The 21295-nt window shown below is 37.9% G+C and overlaps 1 protein-coding gene across 1 annotated transcript; it reads right to left on the bottom strand.

The window, feature by feature from the left end:
- Positions 1 to 5696: 5696 nt before the first annotated feature.
- On the bottom strand, positions 5697 to 18584 carry SLC7A9 (solute carrier family 7 member 9). Its single transcript, XM_036390355.2, has 13 exons — positions 18515 to 18584; positions 18164 to 18291; positions 16853 to 17000; positions 15680 to 15922; positions 15010 to 15135; positions 14348 to 14447; positions 12909 to 12953; positions 12462 to 12585; positions 10273 to 10376; positions 9407 to 9503; positions 8017 to 8166; positions 7271 to 7445; positions 5697 to 5777 (listed from the first exon to the last, which is right to left on the bottom strand). Exons 2-13 carry the CDS (start codon positions 18266 to 18268, stop codon positions 5713 to 5715), a joined length of 1482 nt encoding a protein of 493 aa, XP_036246248.1. The 5' UTR covers positions 18269 to 18291; positions 18515 to 18584; the 3' UTR covers positions 5697 to 5712.
- Between the last annotated feature and the right edge of the window lie 2711 nt (positions 18585 to 21295).

Genomic DNA, 21295 nt, shown 5'->3' with positions numbered 1-21295 from the left:
CCAGGATCTTCACTATGTGAAGCTTAGAAGTTTCAGTTTCCACCCTCAGATCTCTTTTTCTGTCCATCAGGAATCTTTTGAATCCATGGGTGTGAGGTATAAAATTTGACAGGGACAGAGGCACAGAGTATTCTAAATAACATGGACCTTTATATGACCATCATTTAGAAGAGATGCTGTCAGGTTTGCCCCTTTGTCCAAGTGCAGAAGAACTTTTGGGAGGCTCCTTCCACTTAGCAAAATTCTGAGTACTCTAATTCTGACAGCAGTGTTGAAGAACTCCACAATGTGTGTTGATTTAAAAGGATTTTCTCTCAGCCCTCCTTTCCCTGAACAGTGTTCTGCAAGCTCACAGAGTTTGTGTAAATAGGCCCTGACTAATCATGTACTCACAGTGGGAAATTCAGAAATTACTGTGTAGGGAAAACCATATGGAAAAAACTACTTTTGTAATTTATTTTTAATGACAGAGTCTTTTCCTCTACTCAGAAAATGGCTGACAAAATACATAGTATGATGCCTGAAAAAGGGCTGTCTTTCTTACTTTATGTCTTTTCTATTTTATGTCTTTTCTATGTTATGTCTTGTCTTTATGTCTTTTCTACATTACTCCTTGAGCTTTATCTAAAGTCAAATTTTTTGTCTTTTGAATCTTTTTAGTGGCGTATTTCTGCTCAGGTCATGGCTTTACCATTTATAAAAGCTGCTCTCTTTTAAAATCCCCTTTAATTTTGTACCAATGGGGTCCACCTTGACAAAGTACACAACGTCCTTCAGAATTCTGCTGTGGTACAAAACTCTCAGGCTTTGGGCTGGTTTGGCACAGCCTCGTTTTTGGCAGTGGTGGGGGCCACAGAAGTGGCTGCTCTGAGAAGCTGCTGGAAGCTTCCAGAGTGTCCAGGAGAGCCAATCCCTGATGGCTCTGAAGATGGACACGCTGCTGGCTCAGTTAGAGAGGCTGGCAATGCCTCTGGGATGCCACATTTAAGAGGAAAATCCAAACAGTGCACACACAGTTCTTTTCCCCATGGTGGGGAGGTGCCAAGTCCACAATATTGCTGGAAAGTTTATATTTATATATATATATATATATATATATATATATATATATATATATATATATATATATATATTATATAGCTCCTCCCATTGAGCACCAGGATCTCTGAGTTTTGCACCATCTGTCATACATTAATATTTAAAACTTTTATCTTCCAGGCTTTGTGACTTTGAATACTCTTGTGATTCACATAAGCCTCGTGCCTTAAGCAATGGCCCATTCTTCTTTAGCACAATCCTCCAACAAAAAGGGAGCCATACAAAGGTAATTAAAACCATTTTTATGGCACAGCTGATATTTTTTAAAGTTCAGTTCACATACTACCACTGCTCAATATCTTACTTGGACAAAGTAACTGACAATTTATGGAGACAAGTTTAATTTTCTTTAATGGACTAATTGAAATTAATAAATTCAATTATTTTGAGATAAAGAACTTTGTAATTTTCAGGTAATGGATTGCCATGGCAATGTGGAATATCAGGAAAAATTCCTCACCAAAGCAGGATGGGAGAGATGCCAAATGAGCAGCATCATGCTGCAGGTCATCCACAAGATGGCAATAGCAGAATGAGTTCCTGGAAGTTCAGGCCTTTAGGAAACTGCTCTTTGCATCAGGTGCTTATTTGGAAATATAATTTAGCTCAGAGCAGAGCTGGGACAGAAGTTGGTTGCTTTGCCATCCTCTTGTTTACAGAAATATAATAGGATTATAAAATATAAAGCATAAATTTGAAATTAAACCTTGCTGACCTTATTTAAAACATTTAATTTTTTCAGCTGGTCATTGATACAGTAGAATTTCTGTTACATTAAATGCTGTGAATAACAGTTCTCTTCTTTCCCTCTATCCAAGTTCTTTAAGTCCATGAAGGCTCCAAGCTGAAATATTTTTATATTCATATTTCTCACAGGTCTGTATGAACTGAAGTTAAGCACTTGAATAAAAATCCTAATATTAAGTGATGCTAAACCTGTCCCAGTATGGCAAACTGATGGCAAATAGGTGTTTCTCCAAAGAATCTGGACTATGTATTTAATACCTGTCACATTTAAAAATATATTTCTGAGAGTTTATTCCTGTATGCTGCTACATTTTGAAGCTTTTCAATTGTGTCAAAAGCAGAACAATTTTTTTTAATCCACACAAACACACATTACATTAAAAAATGGGGGCAGTCTATATTTAGATTTTTTTCTTTTTTTTTAAGAAATGCTCTCTAATCAAAATTCTTTATCAAATTTAGTAACTAAGTGAAAGAATAGAGCTGGTAATCCTTCTTTTCTTCCAATGCCTGAAGGAGCTGACAGGAAAGAGAGAGAGACACTATTTACAAGGGATGGAGGGACAGGACAAGGGGAGATGGATTCACACTGACAGGGAGTTGATTTGGATTAAGTTTTAGGAAGGAATTGTTCCCTGGCAGGGTGGGCAGGCCCTGGCACAGGGTGCCCAGAGCAGCTGGGGCTGCCCCTGGATCCCTGGCAGTGCCCAAGGCCAGGTTGGACACTGGGGCTGGAGCAGCCTGGGACAGTGGAAGGTGTCCCTGCCATGGCTGGGGTGGTACTGGATGAGTGTTAAGATCCTTTTCAACCCAAACCATCCCTTGAGTTTATGATTCATGATTCTGGACATGGATAGTGCTGGTAGATTGATGTTCCTGAGGTTTAGATACCCATCATGCCTGTGAGGAGCTCAATCCCCCTGTCCAAACACAGGATTTCAGCATCTGAGCCCTCACCAATCTCTGATCTGCCTCCATTTTGCAAAATTAGATGGAGGAAAAATTGAAAATGCTTGAAAACAACAGCTCCCATAGTCAGTAAGGACCTTGTGGTGTTAAGGAGTTGCAACATCCCTGGAAGTTGCCTGTTCCACACTTGCAAATGGCCTTGGGAGATAAAAAGGCACAATTATCACTACTCATTATTGCCACAATAACAGGTTCACTGGTGGTCAAGTCTTCTGTAAATATCAGCAGCCAGTCTTCAACCTATTGGAGCTGCTTTGTCTATTCCCTGTTCTGCTCTCACAAACCCTTAAAGGACTCTCCAAAACTATCCACGGGTCACTCCTAACACACATTTCCCACCAGGCTTCCAGAGCACTCCAAGCTGCCAGGACAAACCTCCCCTGGACAGCCCCACATGAGCTTCTGAAACACTGGGGGTACCTGGAGGGGTTCAGAGTCCTGGGACGAACAGGGCAAGGCAAGGCCAAGAAATGCAGGGAAAAAAAGGGATTTGGAATTCAAGGTGGGGAGGGCTGAGCAAGGCAAGGGAGGGGAGCAAGGTCAGGGTAAGCCAAGTGATGGCTGTGCCAGGCAAGGCAGGGGAGAGGCCAGCAAGGCAGTGAGAGTCCAAGGGGAGGAGAAGTACAGGCAAGGGAAGAGCAGTAAAATTGGGCAGGGAATTCAAGCTGGGCAATGGGGAAGCAGGGCAATGCAAGGGGTACAAAGGACATGGATGAGTCAGGAAGGCAAAGGATATGGGTAATCAGGAATGACAAGGAAATGCAAAGGAGATAAAGCCTGGCAATGCAAGGCCTGACAATGAGACAAGAGCAGTATGGGCATGCAAGTTAATGCAAGACAAGTGTGAAAAATGCCCTGCCCCAGTAAAGAGTTCTTCCATTCCCAGCTGCCCCATGCAAGGGACACATTTGCAGATTGGTGCTCAGGGGGTGGGCATGGCAACTCCTGAGCTCCAGTGCAGTGACAAGAAAGCAATCTGCACCGATAAATGGCACAGAGGAGCTGAGTGACAGACTTGGGAGGGGCCAGGGCTGGCTGATGCAACCCCTGGGCTATAAAAGACTGAGCATCCATCTTGAAGGTGAACCGGCCATGTGGTGTCCATGAGGGCAGTTCCCAGCACTGCAGCTTTTTCCTTCCCTAGTCCTTTTGTTGTATTTTTGTAAAGGTTTAATAAACCTTTTAAAGTTTTCAATGTGAGCAGTTGTTTGTCACAATAAAGGAGACAGAGGAGTCCTGCACCTTTATTGGCATAATGGGAGCAGGTCCGCTGGGGCACAGCCTGTGGGGGTTTCTCTCTCCCTCAGGGTTTCAGAGGGTGCTCTCAGGACTCTGGCTGCTCACAGTGACCCCAAGATTTGTTAGAAAGTCTCTTTTCCCAGCCTGGCGCTCAAAGAAGGAGTCAGGGCTCTTCATTTCTCAGTCTCAAGGTTGTTCATTGTTCCTTATCTATAAAATTCTTTCTCCTGCCCTGCCAGGCCCATCCAGCAGGACAGTTCCAGGCACTCTGCCTGCCCCCAGGGCAGGGTTATGTCTTTATACTAAAAACTACATTCACAATGTTTACAATTCCTTCCCAATACCCATCACCTGTGTTAGACAGTGAGCTTCCACTCTAAACCAATCTGTGAGTGCCACCAGCACAGCAGAAGATGGAGGCCAAGAAGGAGAAAGGCTGGACACACCCAGATTCCTCCATCTTGCCCCCTGAACCCCCATTCTAAAAACCCCAAAAATCTATTTCTCACCCTGTAATAAGTTCACTATTATTCTATTTAAACTTTTGTGGCTTGTAATCCTTCATACAAGGTTGGTGATTGTTTTTTCCAAGAGCTCAATCAAAGGCACAGGGGTCTGGGGCTCTGTGCCAGGGTCTCTGAGCCCCTGGGCAGGGGCTTGAGTCCTCCAGGGCAGCCAGAAGAATTTCCTGGGTTCCCACAGGTGCAGCCTCCTTTTCTCCCAAATTCCCAACCACATGCTGCCTTCTTCCTTCCCCCATTGGCTGAGGTACCAGTGAGGTACAGTCTTCCCAAACCACCTACCCCATATCCCCCTAGAACCTGGCATTTTCCCCCCCAAATTGCAGACACAGCCTTGTGCTGAGTCTGTTTCAGGAGTCAGACTGGCTGGGCTCTGTAACAAACCTGGGGCTTGAAATTGGTAGAGACATTGACCCATTTCAGAGATGTCAATGTGAGAAATGGTTACTCAATTTTCATAATTTAGAAAGGTTTATTAAACCTTATCAAAAATACAACAGAACACTGAATAGAGAAAAAAGTTACAGCACCAGGAGCAGAGGATTTCCCCACCCTGTGCTCACCCACACAATGGAGATTTGGCCTTTTAACCCTTTAACCCCTCCCAAAGCTCTGTCCATGGACCCCTTCTTCACTGTCCAGTGGAGGAGATCTCTTCCCAAATCCTGACTGGAGCTCAGATGTCACCACAGTGACCAGCAGCCCTCCCAGATGTCCCTTGGTAGCCACATGAGGGGGTACAACAGAACTACAAACCTGTAAAACTTTTCTTGAACTATAAACATGATGTTTGTCAGTTAATTGTGAGAGTCAATCATCACATTACTCATTTATCACATTAACACCCATGGAATTGCTTGTAAAGACATTAAAACACACCTTTGCTAAAAGCTGTAATTCAGAAAACAAGACACCATGATTTATTAACAAACAATGAAACCAGCTTTGCTGGACACTGTAGTCTGGCTTGGAAATCTTTTATTTATCTATATTTGATGCTTTGAAGTACTGAAGTGTTGCAAAACTAATACACCAGTACCAACATAACAATTTAGCAAGTATATACGTGTGCCAAACTAAATTGAATATATTTCAACCAGTACAGCACTTAAAAACAACCTGGTGGGTATAAAAGACTTCATTCAGTATCGTCCTCTTCTGGAACAACTTCCAAAAGCATCTGCAGGTGCATAGTCATGGGCTCTGAGGAAAAGATTGATTGTTAGAGGCTTTATAAGAGAACTTTCAATTCAAACTCTAAGTGAGAAAATTATCCCTCTGTGTAGTTTTTTTTTTTTTTTTAATCTGAATTCCTATTTCAAAATGAAAAATAAAGGGTGGGGAATAAACAGCCTTAAGATCCAAACTACAGCATTCCTCATTTCCAGACATCCATTGGAGTATAATGCTTCCAATTACCTAATTAAAATTATTACATGATAATTAATCATCCTAAGGAAAGAGAGACAGGTGATGGGTTTTTTAATGTCTGTAGAATGCAACTAATGCTGTTGTATGCAGCTAATTCCAATTACCCTCCTAGAAATACCTGTGTATCCTGTTTCACCTGAGATAATATCAGAGTTTCTCCAGGGATTATGCAATCAGCTCATAAATGGTCATTCTGAGTTCTTGCAGCTTTCACTGTACTCAGCCCTGGGATTATTTTTTTATCTTAATGCTGTTAACATTTTCTTTAGTAAAGATAGTAAAATGAATAATCAGAGGTAAAAGCCCAGTGTTTGGTGGCATAAGAATGTCTGCTAACCTTCAGTTAATGGCTAAAGCAATGTTTTGAATTACAGATAACTGAAAAACTAACTTTACAGATGAATTAGTTCTGTTTCCTTGTGCTACTATAGTGATGTGTTGTTTTTTGTGAATTAAGTTTAATTTTTCCTCAAGTCAGATGTTATTTCTTTTCAACAGGAAGGAGTAAAGCCCACTGCATGCTAGGGAAATTCCTTCCCTCCACGTTCTGCTCACATGCTTTATGTGAAAAATGCATATTATATGATTGGCTCTTCACAAATATTAAAATGAATACTCTATGTGTTATGTTAGAAAATTATGCTGTATTAATCTCTTTTAAGTAGTGTGGTAAATACAGGTTTTAGGCTATAGCATTAATATTAAATAGAATTCTACATTCTACATATATTAAAATAGAAACTATGTGATGTAAGATACTTTTTGTAAGTAGCACAAAGAATGGAAAAGATAATCAAGAAATTCTTCACATTATCCTCTCTGGATAGAGATAACAGCAACAGACCCAGAGATCCCAAGAGAAGAATTATTGCCTCCTTATAAGGATTCAGACTTGGAGGAACCAAGGGGGTTGATTTACAAGATGAGGGGAGGAAGCTGAAATGAAGCAGAAACACCCTGGTTTGAAAGGAATGTTTAAATCATGTATGAGATCTATGAATATGCAACAGGCTATTGCTTTGAAGAGGTAATTCTTTGTTAGCAAGGTGTGCCTTTTGGCAGAGTGCAAAGCACCCAGATGTCCAGAATTCTTTGCTTTTTTTTGTCTCTTATTGTCCTAATTTTATTACTATTTTCATTGCTATTAAACTTCTAAAATTTTACAAAAGCAAATGGCATTTTTCACACTTTAGAAGGGATTGACCAGATAGTGAACTTTATTATACTAATTAACCTCAAGTTTAGCAAGTGTTGGGTTTACTTACTTGATATTTTTTGTGCCCAGCTGAATTTTAAATGAACAAAAAGTGCATAAACTATAAGTCCACTAAGTATAAATAAAGTACAGTACAAATAGGGCAGTTCAGGTGCACTGATGATGGGTGCCAATACCAGCACAATTGACACCAGTGTCACTATGACAGGAATGATGATGGGTACCTGCAAGATACAAAGAATAAAATCACTTCCTCATTCTTTAGCTGTTTTTACAGAATTTGCCTGTAGGAAAGAATATTTTTATTGCCTTATTTGCAATATTGCATTTTTTTACTTTTTCTGGAATCACATGGGGCAACTGAAGGAGTAGCAAAAATATGGGCAGGGAAAACACTTCTGCCAAATCATCCACTAAGATCTCTTATTTCAAATTGCAGTGTCCAAGTTTGCATTTTAATAAATGTGGAACTGACTTACATGCAATGGCCTGGGGTCTTACTTTGGATATTCTTTCAGTGGCAGTGTGCTGACTGCAATTACCCATCTCTGAAAATTTGGCTTTTGCCCTGTGGTCTGTGCAAGTGAAAATCAACAGTCTGTAATCTTTTCCCAGTCCTTATGAGCTTTGAGCTTATGAGTGCTGGTGCAGATCTGCTCTTAAATGGTTGGATTTCAGGTAAGGGGAGTAAAAAACAACGATAGTGCCCAAGGGGGCTGCTTAAACACCCAGATACTGAGTGTGAATTCCTGCTACAGCATCTATGGAATGGAGGAAAAGCCACACAGAACTTACCCTGATCGGTCTCTTGAGTTCCTTCCTTGTAAACCTCATAACAATCAGTGCAAGTACAGTTAAACCATAAAATATCCAGACTGCAAAACTAAAGTAATTTATGAGGGAATCAATGTCACCAGGAATAATATAAATAATAGCAATGGCCCCCTAGAAATGAAAACAAAAATTAGAGTAGTCAATAATAGAAGAAGGCTGAATTTTACTTCTCTTTCAATACAGCTGCACGTGTGATGTTCCAGAGTATGAACTGTGAATGCTTTTGCTTAAATATTTGGGTTTAAGTGCATTGCAGCCCCTTTAAAGATTGTGACTGCTTCCTGCCAATATGTGGTTATTTTTGTGTGCAATCTTAATTCCATTTTAAGTCAAAATACTTATCATTTTTATGCGTTAATCTGTTTTATTGTTGACGAACTGTCTTGAAGATACAAAATATCTTTTTAGGTTTTTAATACTACTGGGATTGAAAGGAATGAGGAGGAGGTGTCTTTACAAACAAACTGTGGGCAGGAGGGTAGATAAGGCCAGATAGGGAGAGGTGAAAGAAGCAATGGGCAGAACCATAAATTCCATAGGAATTCTACTAATTGACACACACAGACTGTTACTCACTCAAGACTGTGCCACATCTCTGGATTTAGAGAAGAAGAACAGAGACATGAGGAGAAAGATAAAGCAGGGGTCACACATTAGAAATGAGGTCTGTATGAGGTGATGTGGGAAGTCTGTACCTCCCAAGTACCTCAGCCAATGGGAAAAGAGAGGGAAATGTGGCTGGAAATTGGCATTAAAAGGGAGGCTGTGTCCTCCAATAATTGGAGAGACCCCAGGGGAATGCCCCATGGCCTCTCCCTCTATTCAAATAAAGTTATGAGACTCCTCTGTCTCCTTTTACATAAACCTCCGGTGTTTGTGGATTGATTTTCCTGACAGGATTGAATATATCTTGTTTTCCCTTGAAGATAAATGGGTAAAATAAAAATAACAAGATGTTCTATATTTATTCTTAAATGTATTTATTAACTGGACTTTTTTAGTGTGAATTAAATCTTCTACATGGAGGAAACAGAGTAATGATAGCTTGCTTGCAAGCATCCTGTGAAAGGTGTCCCTAATATTAAACATTCATTTAAGTTTTTGTTCACATGTAATCGATTCTTCACCATTTTGATTTTTAAAGTCCAGTTCTGGAACAAATATATTCAAATTAGAGAAGCTGGGTTTTTTTTTTGTAGTCCTTTTTCCAAAATGCCTTTAGCAATTTTCTTGTCTAGATAGTTAATGATAAGTGTCAAAACTGCTGGTAAGAAGCTGTGAAGGTATGAATTACTGGAGAATTTTTGCTGATAGGTGATGATTATTTTTCTGTATTTAAATATATCCTTACATAAAATATGATGGCAGGTGCTGGTGTTAAGTGCTTGACACTGATGTAAGACAGAATCTTCAGCACGTGCCCCTCGCGACCTGCCACGTACACAAGTCTGACAAAACAAGAACAAGGCAGGGACGTTAGTGTGGCTCCTGGACTCTGAGAGGTGTCACTAAAGTAGGCATCCAGCTAATTCCATCAGTACTTTCTTTGATATGCATTGGGATTTAAAGGTTGTAGCAGTTCAAAATAAGGGAAGTTAAATAACCAGTATTAAAGCAGGGAGCTAAAACAAATTCTGAGCAGTATTAAAATAGTGCACTTGAAACTAATTTCAGAATCATTATTGAAAATTATTTTGGGAAATGTTACCAACTGTGTTTCTTTTAATTGCATATTTCCTTTTTCATGTGTTTCATAGCAAAAAGGTATATTGACAAGCTTTTGTCAAAAATGGTCTTTAAAACCACATTGTGTTCAGATGCTTTTGAAATCTTAAAATATTTTAAATAGTAAATGGAAGTGCTGAACAACTGATAGAAAGGAATAGCTTGTCAGCTACCTTTGCTGGTGTAGTGATGTTTTTACTGGTAACTTTTAACTGTTCAATTCTCAGCTTTAACATTTGTGAGAGATGAAAAACCCTTTTGTGCTATAGTGGTATACCTTCATTGAATTAAGAAGAGACTCTGTTTTCTAATTTTTCAAACCTAGCCAGTTTCCTCTTGAAAATTAAACAATATAGCTAGATTTACAGGCAATTTCAAATTACATTTTGTGTAATGTGTAGCAGAACAATGTTCTTATGTCTGTAGTTACATTGATATAAATTTTTCCATCCTTCAAAACCTTCCATGAAGATATTTAGAATGGGGACTTACCTGCCTGCAGTGAAACAGGTGCCATTGGCAGATCCAAGGGTGGAAAATACCACAAAGAGAGGAACTATCCACGAGGCTGGATAAAGGACTCTATCTCCAAATGTCTGGGAAATGGGATTAAAATTAATCACTTTTATCATTTTAATTGCCATTTAGTATATTCAGTAATGTTAGAGTCTCTTTTTAAGTAAAGTGGGTATCTGAGCTGTGTTACCCAACAAAACCATGTTGTGTATTTTGTGTAGTTATTAAAGAATGCTCTGCCAAATAAGACTTGGAATCATTCACTGGCCACTATAAAATGGAGTGGAGTGTTATTGTCATGATGTTTAAGATGCAGCATCTGTAGAGACATTGGAAGGCAGATGTAAAAACTGCACAGAAATTAAATTCTATAAAGACACCTGCTTTGGGATGTGTCTGCAAATACAGGAGGAGGAAGATGGAATTGCTGCAGAGCTCTGTGCACACAAAAAGCTGCACACAAAAAGCTGCACACAAAAAGCTGTGCACACAAAAAGCTGTGCACACAAAAAGCTGTGCACACAAAAAGCTGCTTCCAGCCTCTCTAGGAGGAGGAACATCAGCAGTGACAGCCTCAGATGGGGGCAAACAAGGACAAAATCCCCTGGTCTTTCACCACATTTGAGTTTTCACCTGTGGCATGGTTTGTTAGTTCTTGCTGTAGATCTCAGATAGGTGCCTTGTCCAAATGAATTTGAATTTCAATGTTTTTGACAGGTAGGTTCAGTTTTTAGTTCGGTTTTTTTTGATTTTTTTGGTTTTTTAAGTAAGTCAAGCATAAAGAGCTTTGGTTTTGCACAGGTCTGCCATCAGTGATGTTCCTTGGTGCAGGAGTGGGCACTCAGAGGCTGCTGACAGCTGTGGAGAGCTCCCTGCACAGGGCACTCCTGGGCTGTGCTGCCTCTGCTCAGAGCCAGGGCTGAGGTTCTGTAAATTCATTGACTGATCAGTTCAGTGCTGGTTGCTGTGACTGTCCAGATTGTGGGTGTAAAGGTGTATTGAAGGGGACTGGTTTTTATACAAGATTTAACTTCATACATTCTTTCTGGACCTTTTGGTGCAGACAAGCTCCTGAAATGCACAGAAGAGCGAAATTTAAGAGCTTTTCTTTTAAATTTTTTTTTAATTAATTTTATTTTTACTTTATTTTTATTCTTTAAAGTTTTTTAAGCATTTCAACATTACTGTTCTTCTTCACTGGGCTAGACTATTTATATATATATATAAATATATAATACATATTTTAATTATTTTGTTAGTCTTATTAATTACTATTATATTATTAAATAATATTTATATGTTATGATATTGTTTTATTGTTTTATTAATTTTATATTTATATATATTATTTATATATAAAATATAATTTATATATGGAATATATACTTTTAAAATATATATTTTACATATAAAAAAATATATATATACAGGTATATATATATATATATATATATATATATATATATACACATGTGTATAAATATATATATATATGTATATATTTAAATGCTTGTCACATACTGTTTATTTTCCCCAAAAACCAGCATTAGGAAAATTATTGCAGGGCCTCAGTTGTCTCAGAGACATAGAAAATTGACTGAGTGGTACTGAAGGGGCAGATGCATTTTTTATGGCTTCAGAAACTTCTGTAATTTCTACTTTTACCTGTAAGAGTGTCTTGCAAAAATGTAAAAATCCTATCTTTCAAATTTGTTAAGGAAAAAAGCCCAAAAAGAATAAGGTGGAAGTGACTGATGGACAATTTGCTGTTATCTCCATAACAAACTCAGACCTACTGTCCTTTGGCATGTGCTGCTTTCTCAGAAATACTGGGAACGCTGAAAATGCCAAAGCAGCTGTCAGATGTTGTTTCCCTTTCCATCTTTTTGATGCCAATGGAAAGCAGTCTCCCCTCTGACCTGCAATGTTTACAAAATGTTTGCAGAAGACTTTGTTCTCTTTTATTCCCATTTGGAGATGACACAACTACTCTGTCAATTTGGCATTACTGAAATTTTAGATTAAGGAATGATAGTAAATAATGGGGGGAAAGGTGGCACTAACAGCTTGGACTGAAATTAATTTTATCTTACAAAAAATTAATGGAATTTAATGGCTCACATGACTTCAATGCAGATGTCTTAGTACAAAATTAAGTAACTTACCACAGCAACAGCCTGGGACTGCAGGAGCTCTGTTGAAGTCATCACAGTGAAATAGGAAACATTTATCAGAACGTAACAAACTGTGACCAGGGGGATTCCAATAATTATAGACAGTGGCAGATTTCTAGAGAATGGAAAAGTAAAACCCCATCAGCATTGCTGGATCACTGCTACAGTTGTCATAGTAAACTCTGGATTCTTACTTTTCCTATTTACTTTTCTTTTTTAACTGTAGAGCTATGGAAATCAGGATTGTAAACAATTATGCAAAGATACAAAGCCTGTAATAATAATTAGCTAATTAGCTTTGTCTGTTAGTGCTCAAACCTTGAATAATAGAATATTAGTGCTTTTAAGAAACAAACCAAAATATATGCTTGCTTATAGAAAAATACATAGGGTTTGATTTCTTGCCAGTAAAAACACTGCTTTCCTACACAGTTTTACCTGTAAGGATTTTTAAGTTCCTCTGTGATGTAATTGAGTTGATTCCTGGAAGGAAAAACATTCATAGAGTATTTCAACAGTCAGGGGTTTAAATACTCACCTAGGAGGTGAGGTTGTTTCTTCTGTTATTGTTTTTAATCTTTTCAGTTTTAAAAAGGAAAAAAATGTAAAATCAATTTTTTAAGTGGGGAAAACTGCAGGACAAAACCAATGTGAGCTTCTTATCCAAAAGTCAGCCTCTTGATTCACCATCTCTATCTGCATTATCTCTAGTACCTCTGAGAATACATCTTGGTTAAAATATCCCAGAATAATCAAACAAAACTTTGGCAGACATCTTAGATTTCCAAAATTGCCTTTCAACTTCAAGTTTTGCAGTATCTGAGTCTTTTCAAAGAAAAGCACAAGTGCTGGGGGCAAAGAGAAAAGCAAATCTGCTGCTGTTTCAGAGTGGTTCTGTAAGTCATCCTGCCCTTGGAAAACAGGCATGAAAACCTTTTCAAGGATTATACCTATCTGAATTATAATTTCCAAATACCCATTTCTGTAAGAGTGTGTAGACCAGTTGAAACAAGGTGTTTATATTCAACCTAATTGAAACAAGGTGTTTATATTCATCCACTCTGAAAATCTGAAGAGTTAGTATTTACAGTTCAAAGGCAAATTTTCAATGGTTAGTGCCTGGTGGTTACATACACAAATAATTATTTAGGGATCAGCTTCTTTACCCTCTTAAAAAGTCCATATGAATGCCTGAATTAGCAGACCCATGCCCGAGTTGAGGCACTCAAGCTTGGAAACAGAACCTAAAAAAATAATCTTTTTAAAATCAATTCAGTTTCAAAAGCTTTCAAATGGGAATTGCTGTGTGGTAGATCAAGATTATATCCTTATTTGCTCCCTAAGTACTGACCTATATACAGACTTTTGCAGTTTGTACATTTAAGAATAACAATGGATTTGTGCCAACAGAACTCTGTGCCAACTGACATTCCCTGAGAAAAAACCTGCAAGTTAAACCTTATAATTTCTGACACAAAGTTCCTTTTTATGTTCTCCAGGACTAATCAAACACCACTACATATTTCACAGACAATGGAGTTTGATGGGGCAGCCTGCAGGCAAAGCTATTTTGCCTAACACAATGGAATTAAATGTGTTCTATTCCCCTCATTGCTGCAGGATCTGAGCACCTTCAGCACCACAGCAGGAATAGTCCTTTGGGAGCTAAGATATTCTCTTTCCCTAACAAACAGACACTAAAAGAGGGTGGAGTTCTGGGGTTTTTCACCCAAACTAGTGTTCTATTTTCCAGAATTCATCCAGACATTCTTAATAAAAAGTCAGTTGTTAATCTCTTCAGAGGGCTCTACAGGGAGAGAGGAACCCAGTTAAAGGCTGTTAAACTGTAACTGTGAAGGTTAATAAAGATTTCTTACCATCCATCATATGCCCAGAGTCCATTATAAAATGCCAGACTGATAGAGCTAACAGAAATTTTACTGCCCTTGAAAGAATCTTTAAAGTTATCTGTTTTTCCTGCAAATAAGAGGAAGATTACTGATCAGTGTTGAATTCAACTCTTGTAATCCCTCCACCAGATGAAAAAACATTCCAACATGTCTCAAACTTTTCACTTATAAAATTAAGGAATACCCTTTTGTATTAATTGATCTGTAGTTTGTATTTCTAGATCTGTAGTTTGTAGATCTGTAATTTGTATTTTTACACTTACAAAATTAATGAATAGCCTTTTGTATTAATTTATCTGTAGTTTGTATTTGTAGATTTGTAGTTTGTATTAACTGTTCACTTTTATAAAATTAATTAGTACCCTTTTGTATTAATTGATCTGTAGTGTGTATTTGTAGATCTGTAGATTTGTAGTTTGTATTAATTGATCTGTAGAAGGGTACATTTTGCACCCATCCCCCTTCTGTGAAATAAAATGCCATAATTTCCAAGAGATTTAGAACTAAAACCCAGAATGAAGAGATTCAGGGCTGTCCCTTATTTCTGTGTCACTTCTCTACGTGGGGAATTTTTAATCACCATAGCAAAAGCTAAAATAATTTTTTTCAAATAACATATATTTTATTACCTTGTGCAAGGAGAACAATTCCACTTACAATAATGATTGTGACAATGATCATTTTAGCAGCTGTGAGAAAATTCTGGAGGTAACTTCCCAGCTTCACACTCAATGAATTCACAATTGTAATTACCACTAAAAGAAATCAAATTATAAATTTTTGTGCTGTTTGTCAGAATTTAAAGAAAAGTTGCCTCTCCCTTTATTTACTGTACTACTTTTAGTCTATATTATATACAGTTTTTACTTACTGTGTTTGGATAACTTATTATAATAGTGAGGAAAAATAGATTTATGAATTAGACTTTTATAGTACCTTTAATAAAAACATTTTGAAGTTGCACAGCCTTCTGATAAATAAAGAAATAGTATTTTCACAGTTATTTTTTCTTCCTTTTCTGCTAGATATAGGCATTCATTATACAGATGTATCTATCTTAAGGAAGAATAAAAAAAACCCCTCAAACTAGGGAAAAACCTAAAAACCTTAAAAAAATTTTAAATCCATCTTTTTTATGCTGTTTAATTAATTATTGTGGGAAGGACTCACTGGACTGTGCCTTAAAGATTTCTGGTGTCTCTGTGAAGAGGAACATAAGGAAAATACACTTGTGGATGGGGCCAGACACAGGTCACAGTGCAATTTTGGATCTGGGCTGTTTAAAATTGTGATTCTTACCAATAGCAGCTGCTGCCAGACACTTGATGACAGCCTGGGGTGGATCACAGCCTGGATAAAAGGGAGCTGATGCATATTCTGCAAAGCTGAGGCAGATGATGGCAAAGGAGCTGGGTTTTGTGACCAGCAAGCTTGTCCAAGAAAACAAAAAGGCTGGAATTGGCCCAAATGCCTCCATGAGGTAAGGGTATTCTCCCCCAGACTTTGTGATCATTGTACCAAGCTCAGCAAAACAAAGTGCACCTGAATTGAACAAAAAAAGCAGGTTTAGTTCATGCACTTTTGAACCTGGGACTGCTTGAACAGATGATCACTTTTTAATAGGTAGAAGAGTGAAGGGAATTGATCTGTGCAGTTGACCATTACTCTCTTCGTGTTTCTGAATATTTTACTGTATATGCAAAATAAAATTTTAATTATTTGTGAGCAATTGAAAGAAATACCCTGAAGTTACTCAGATGCAGTCTAAAAATTATTACCATTGATTTGTAAGACTTCACCACAACAAACAAACATTTTGATTTCATTTGATTTTTGTTTAAGAAATGAACACTGTAAGAAGCACTTGAGTGAGAACTGCACTGGCTGACATATCTATTGGAAGCTTGATAAAACAGACTTTCTGCACCATTTTGAACTAAAATGTCTGCTAAGCTCAGCATTAAAGTACAGAGATACTTCCTGTTCTATTGCTGTATGTGGCATCTTGAAATAAGGTTTTTCTTCTATGCTGCCCCCCTGATACAGTGCTCAAAAATTTCTTTGTTTTACTTCTTGAAATATTTGGAGGTGCTTAGTGCTACATTTTCAGATAATAGAATTATAATTACAGAAGTAGAAAGCCAGCAGAAAGTACCTGGCTCACTCACTACCCGTAAATTTCACACATTGGCAGCTATTTAAGTAGAAGACTGTTTCTTTATTACAGTCAGGGGGTGAAGCAGGAAAAACTAAAACTTCCTTTCAAGATAGAGTATGATTTACAATTTTGAAACTTAATTTGTCTTCTATAAACACCCCATTTTTAATTCGTGGTTGAGTACTGCATATATAGAGCAGGATTTAGTTGATTTTGGTCTAGGTGCTATAACCTAACTTGTGAAATGAGAGTATGCAGAAACAGCAGATATCAAGATTTAGGGCAAAGATTCAGATTCTATGTTGAGTTTTTACCTAATGTTGCCAGAATTCCACAGGCTGCCCAGATGGTTAAACAAGGACCCACAGCTTCCACATTGGCAAGAACGGATTTTGGAGAAACGAAGATACCTGAGCCAATAATGGTACCAACAATCATACAGATTCCACTAATGAGGCCCACCTTGAAGTAAAATGAGATGGTTTTGTAAGCAACTTCTAGCAATTCACCAATTTCTTCTCAAGATCATAGAACTACAGTAATTGTCATTACTGACTGATTTTTATTGGCTTTCAATATGTAAGTTCTATAAGGAAATATATTAAACAATTTTGAAAAGTTTCACTCTTCTTGTCAGGATCTGTATGTACCCTCTGGTGTACTCCTGCTGTTTTCAAAAGTACATCTGTTTGTGTTTTGCCTGCCTATTTCCTTTATTAAACTGTCTTTTGGATTATGTGAGTCTCACATATAACCTTGAATGGGTGAACTTGCCCTTGCCTCTCTGATTAAGCCATGACATTCTTTTGCAAGCACTTGATGAATTCTGAATTTTCTAAGATTCAGAAATTCATGGATGGAATCCTTTTTTATTGCTGTTGTTGTTGAGCAGCTGTTTTCCTGTCCTTGCTTTAAATATTTGTACCTAGGAATGGTGTTGATACCACTGGGTGATAAGATCCCGTTCTCCCAGATCCGGAGTGACCTACAATATTGCATGAAACCACTGAAACTGAGGCATGGGCTACTTGGCATTTTCTGATAACTATGGCTTCTCTAATAACATCAGCATTTTTCCAGTCTTGGCACCAAACTAAAACCACATAAATAATCTTTCTCCAGGCTACTTAAATTAAGAGAAATGCCACTCCCTCCTGAGAGGAAGTGACACGACTGTTTTCTAAACCATCTGTAATTTTCTGGAAGAGAGATTTTCACTTGTCTTCAAGTACCAGTGCCTATTTTCTGGCTATAAACAATAACAAACTTTCAGAAACAATGAGCTGGACAACCCACTATGGCTTCTGAAAATTACATGCAGAAAAAAACGTTTATGAAATGTCTCAGTTGATCAACTTAGAGCAAGTCTTTGAATTATTTTTATATCTGATAACTTCAATGACATATTCTCTGGGGTTTAGTCTGTTTATACCAGAGCTATTTAACTTCAGTAACTGGCTGCTTCTGAAAGTGCAAGCCAACCACATAGCTGAGGTCTTGGGATATTTTTGCTAAACTGGGACACATTGTGGTGTTTTTGTGATGCACATGCACAGATTATCCCCTTGTGCCTCCCTCTGCCAGCCCCTGACACACAGACCCAAGGGGAAAAGAAAAAGCTTTGCCTGCTTCTGTAGGTTCATCGTTTGGGGCTCATGACTCTCAATGGATTCTCTGTCCTCTCTTCCTTTGGCCTCTCCTTTTCTTCTCTTCAAGTTTTCTTCACCCATTTGTTTTTTCTTTGTTGAATTTTCTAAGGAAATAACAACAAAATCTCACTCTAGCATATGAATGTTGCTTGACTTTAGCTGATGCACGTGGGTACAGATTAGTGCAGGTAAATATCGCCAGAAAACAAACACATGCACACAGTCACTGCCAGGAAAAGGATTTCCATGGAACTACCTGCTCGGAGAGGAGAAGGGATGTCAGCTTCACCTCCTCTCTGCCTGGCTGTGGATTTTCCTTTCACCCACCTGGCAGGGGATGTCTGTGGCTTCTCACATTCAGTTTGCAGAATGTCCTCACTGGAACGATCCAGCTTTTATAGCCAGTCCTTCCTTTGAACTACTCCAAAGGTCCAGACAGATTTTATCTTCCTCCCAAAAACTGGTTTTCTTCTTATCTAGGAGACCTTCTTTCCATTCTTCATTCAATCAGACTTTGCCTCAGTTCCTTGGAGATGGAAGCATCTGCTAAACAGAGTGTGGGCTCCCAGAATTATCTGTTTAGCAGCTCCCAGAATTATCTGTTTAGCAGCTCCCAGAATTATCTGTTTAGCAGCTCTTTGCCTCAGAAAGAGTCACCAATCTTCTCGGTGTTGATTCAGGGTGAACGTCTTCCACTCAATGTTTTGTCCTTTTTAGAACTGGAATGTAAAGAGTTTGTTTTCAAATTTAAATTTAGACTTACGGGTTTTTTCAGTGAGGATTTTGTTTGTTTCCCCTAGTACTGGTCTAAAATACAATCTGAGACAGTGAAGGAAATTGATCGGGTTAGGTCCTGAGTCTCGAAAGGAGATCCAGTCAAAAATCTCTTTTCTCCTAAGACTCTACAACTGTATTTACTTCAATTTGAATGCTGAAGATCCTTCTGCTTTCATACAGATGGTAACTCTGGAAGGCATCTTGTTTAGGAAATATAAGTTGGGGTTTTTTTGTAAATTAATTTGTAACTGTCTACAAAAACTGCAGCATTTTAAATTGACAGAACACCTATCTCAGTATTGTTGGTCTTCAGAGACATTTAGGCTACAAAGACATCAAATTTATCTTCTGAATTATAGATTTTTTTAAATAATCATCATTAATCTAACTTTTAAGATTGAACCTATGAAGGAAAGCTGCACACATGAAGAATGCAGGGCTTGGGTGGCTGAACTTCACTGCAGCTTTGTGCCCAACATCTCTCTTTTAAAGTCCTGTATTTAGACTGCTTCAATCATTACCTTTAGCAATTCTTGCTTTCACTTACCTTATTTATTTCAATTTGTTTGCAGTTAATCAGGTGCAGGAATCCTTGCCAAGTGTGTTTCTCCTGTTAGAAGCAAGGCGTGTCCATGTCTGAAACCAGAATATGAAGAAGGAGCAGCAGCCTAAGTACAGAGGTTATAAAAGGTAATCATTAAACCCATTCTCTGCCAAGAAGTTTTGAGTTAGGAACCACAGGTAAACTGATAGTCCAGTTAGTTTATCTTTAAAACCAAGAAAATCCAGCTTTGTTCCATTTGTGAGAATGTTTGTCCAGTGCTAAGTAGTGTATCACATAGTGAGAGTGAACCATAATGTGGAGAGTCTATTCCGATGATCTTTACAGCAAGTAGTTGCTAATTTAGAAATGCTTCGGCAAGATAACCTTGAATTGTCACATTATGGGTGCATTAAAACCATATGCTCAGATGTTATTTGAAGCCTGTTAAAATAATTGATGTTTGTATCTTGAGAAGGTACAGAAGCACAAGCAAAAATATTTCCTTTGTTTTTCATTAACTTGAGGCAGCTGAGTGGGCAGCTGCTGTTCCCTTTGCTTGCAGCTACAAATATTTTCCATTTTTGTAAATATTTAAAGATCTTGCTTCAGTGAAAAATGTCATTCTCTGTTTCTATGCGGTTGTATATCCAGGAAAAAAAAAAAAGTATTATTGTCCTAAATTCTGCAGTAAGGTAACTGCTTTCATTTGAGCTAGTCATCCCTAAAACACCTGCAAAAAGACCTTTAATCATGTTAATCACTTAATTGTTTTTAGCAGTGCAGTTGTACAATTCCTTTGCTGTGTGACACTCCAATCAGTGAGCACCCCCTGTAAATGAGTTTGTCAATAAATACCCACTGGGAAAAGCTAAAACATGCTCGGGTACTGGCTCCTGAGGTTAACATTTAACATTTGTTGCCTTGTTGAGATAATGGCTCATAAACGTGCACTACAGGGCTGGGAATTAGGACCAAATTGTTGGGTCCGAGTGTCAACAAACCCACCCTAAGCACGTTTTGACAATTGTCTTCCTCCTGTTTTAGCAAACTCCTTAAGCATGCAGGACTGATCACCAGGAATTCCCTCTGCAATGATGATGTAAATCTGTGACTAAAAATGGACTCTTCAGAACATGTGAAACATTTGTTAATTTGTATTTGCCATTTTTTCTGGTGGTTGGGCCAGACTGCACTGGGAATGTTTTTCTCCAAGGCTGAGGTTTCAGAGTAATGCTGGTACAGAAAACAAAATCAATACCTTCTTCATCATTGGCTTTTTCCTCTCTTTGTTTTTGTTGTTTAATTCTCACAGAAATGGGGTTAAGACACAAGAGAAGCTCTTCCATCTTAAATAACTTCTTGAAAAATTAGCACAGTAAGAATGGCCAGACAAAACTTGGGAGTTTTTTTCTTTGCCTACAGATAAAGAGAATAAAACATGTTAAAATTATAGTCATGCTACAACCATATGAAAGGCAAATATGAACAATTTATTCCTTTTTCTGAAAGTTTTAGAAGGACTTTTAAAATATTTTTCATGGTAATTGTGATATATTCTTAAATTAACCAATGTTTTCATATCCTTCAATTTCACATTTCCCAGTTTCATTTGGGATCAGATATTATGTAATGCACCTCCATGTTCCCTATTCTGATAATTTTGAAATGAAGGTTTATAATCTTTTCATACCTGTGTTATTCCTGAAATGCCACAGAGACTATTGAAATAGCTGATGTGAAAAGAAAACAAAAGAAGGGGAGGTCATATTATGGGGCTAACATTGTCC

The sequence above is a fragment of the Molothrus ater genome, chromosome 12 (assembly GCF_012460135.2).
Source record: "Molothrus ater isolate BHLD 08-10-18 breed brown headed cowbird chromosome 12, BPBGC_Mater_1.1, whole genome shotgun sequence".
NCBI lineage: Eukaryota > Metazoa > Chordata > Aves > Passeriformes > Icteridae > Molothrus > Molothrus ater.
Note: the sequence above shows the minus strand (reverse complement) of the source record. Positions and strands in the feature narration are given on the sequence as shown.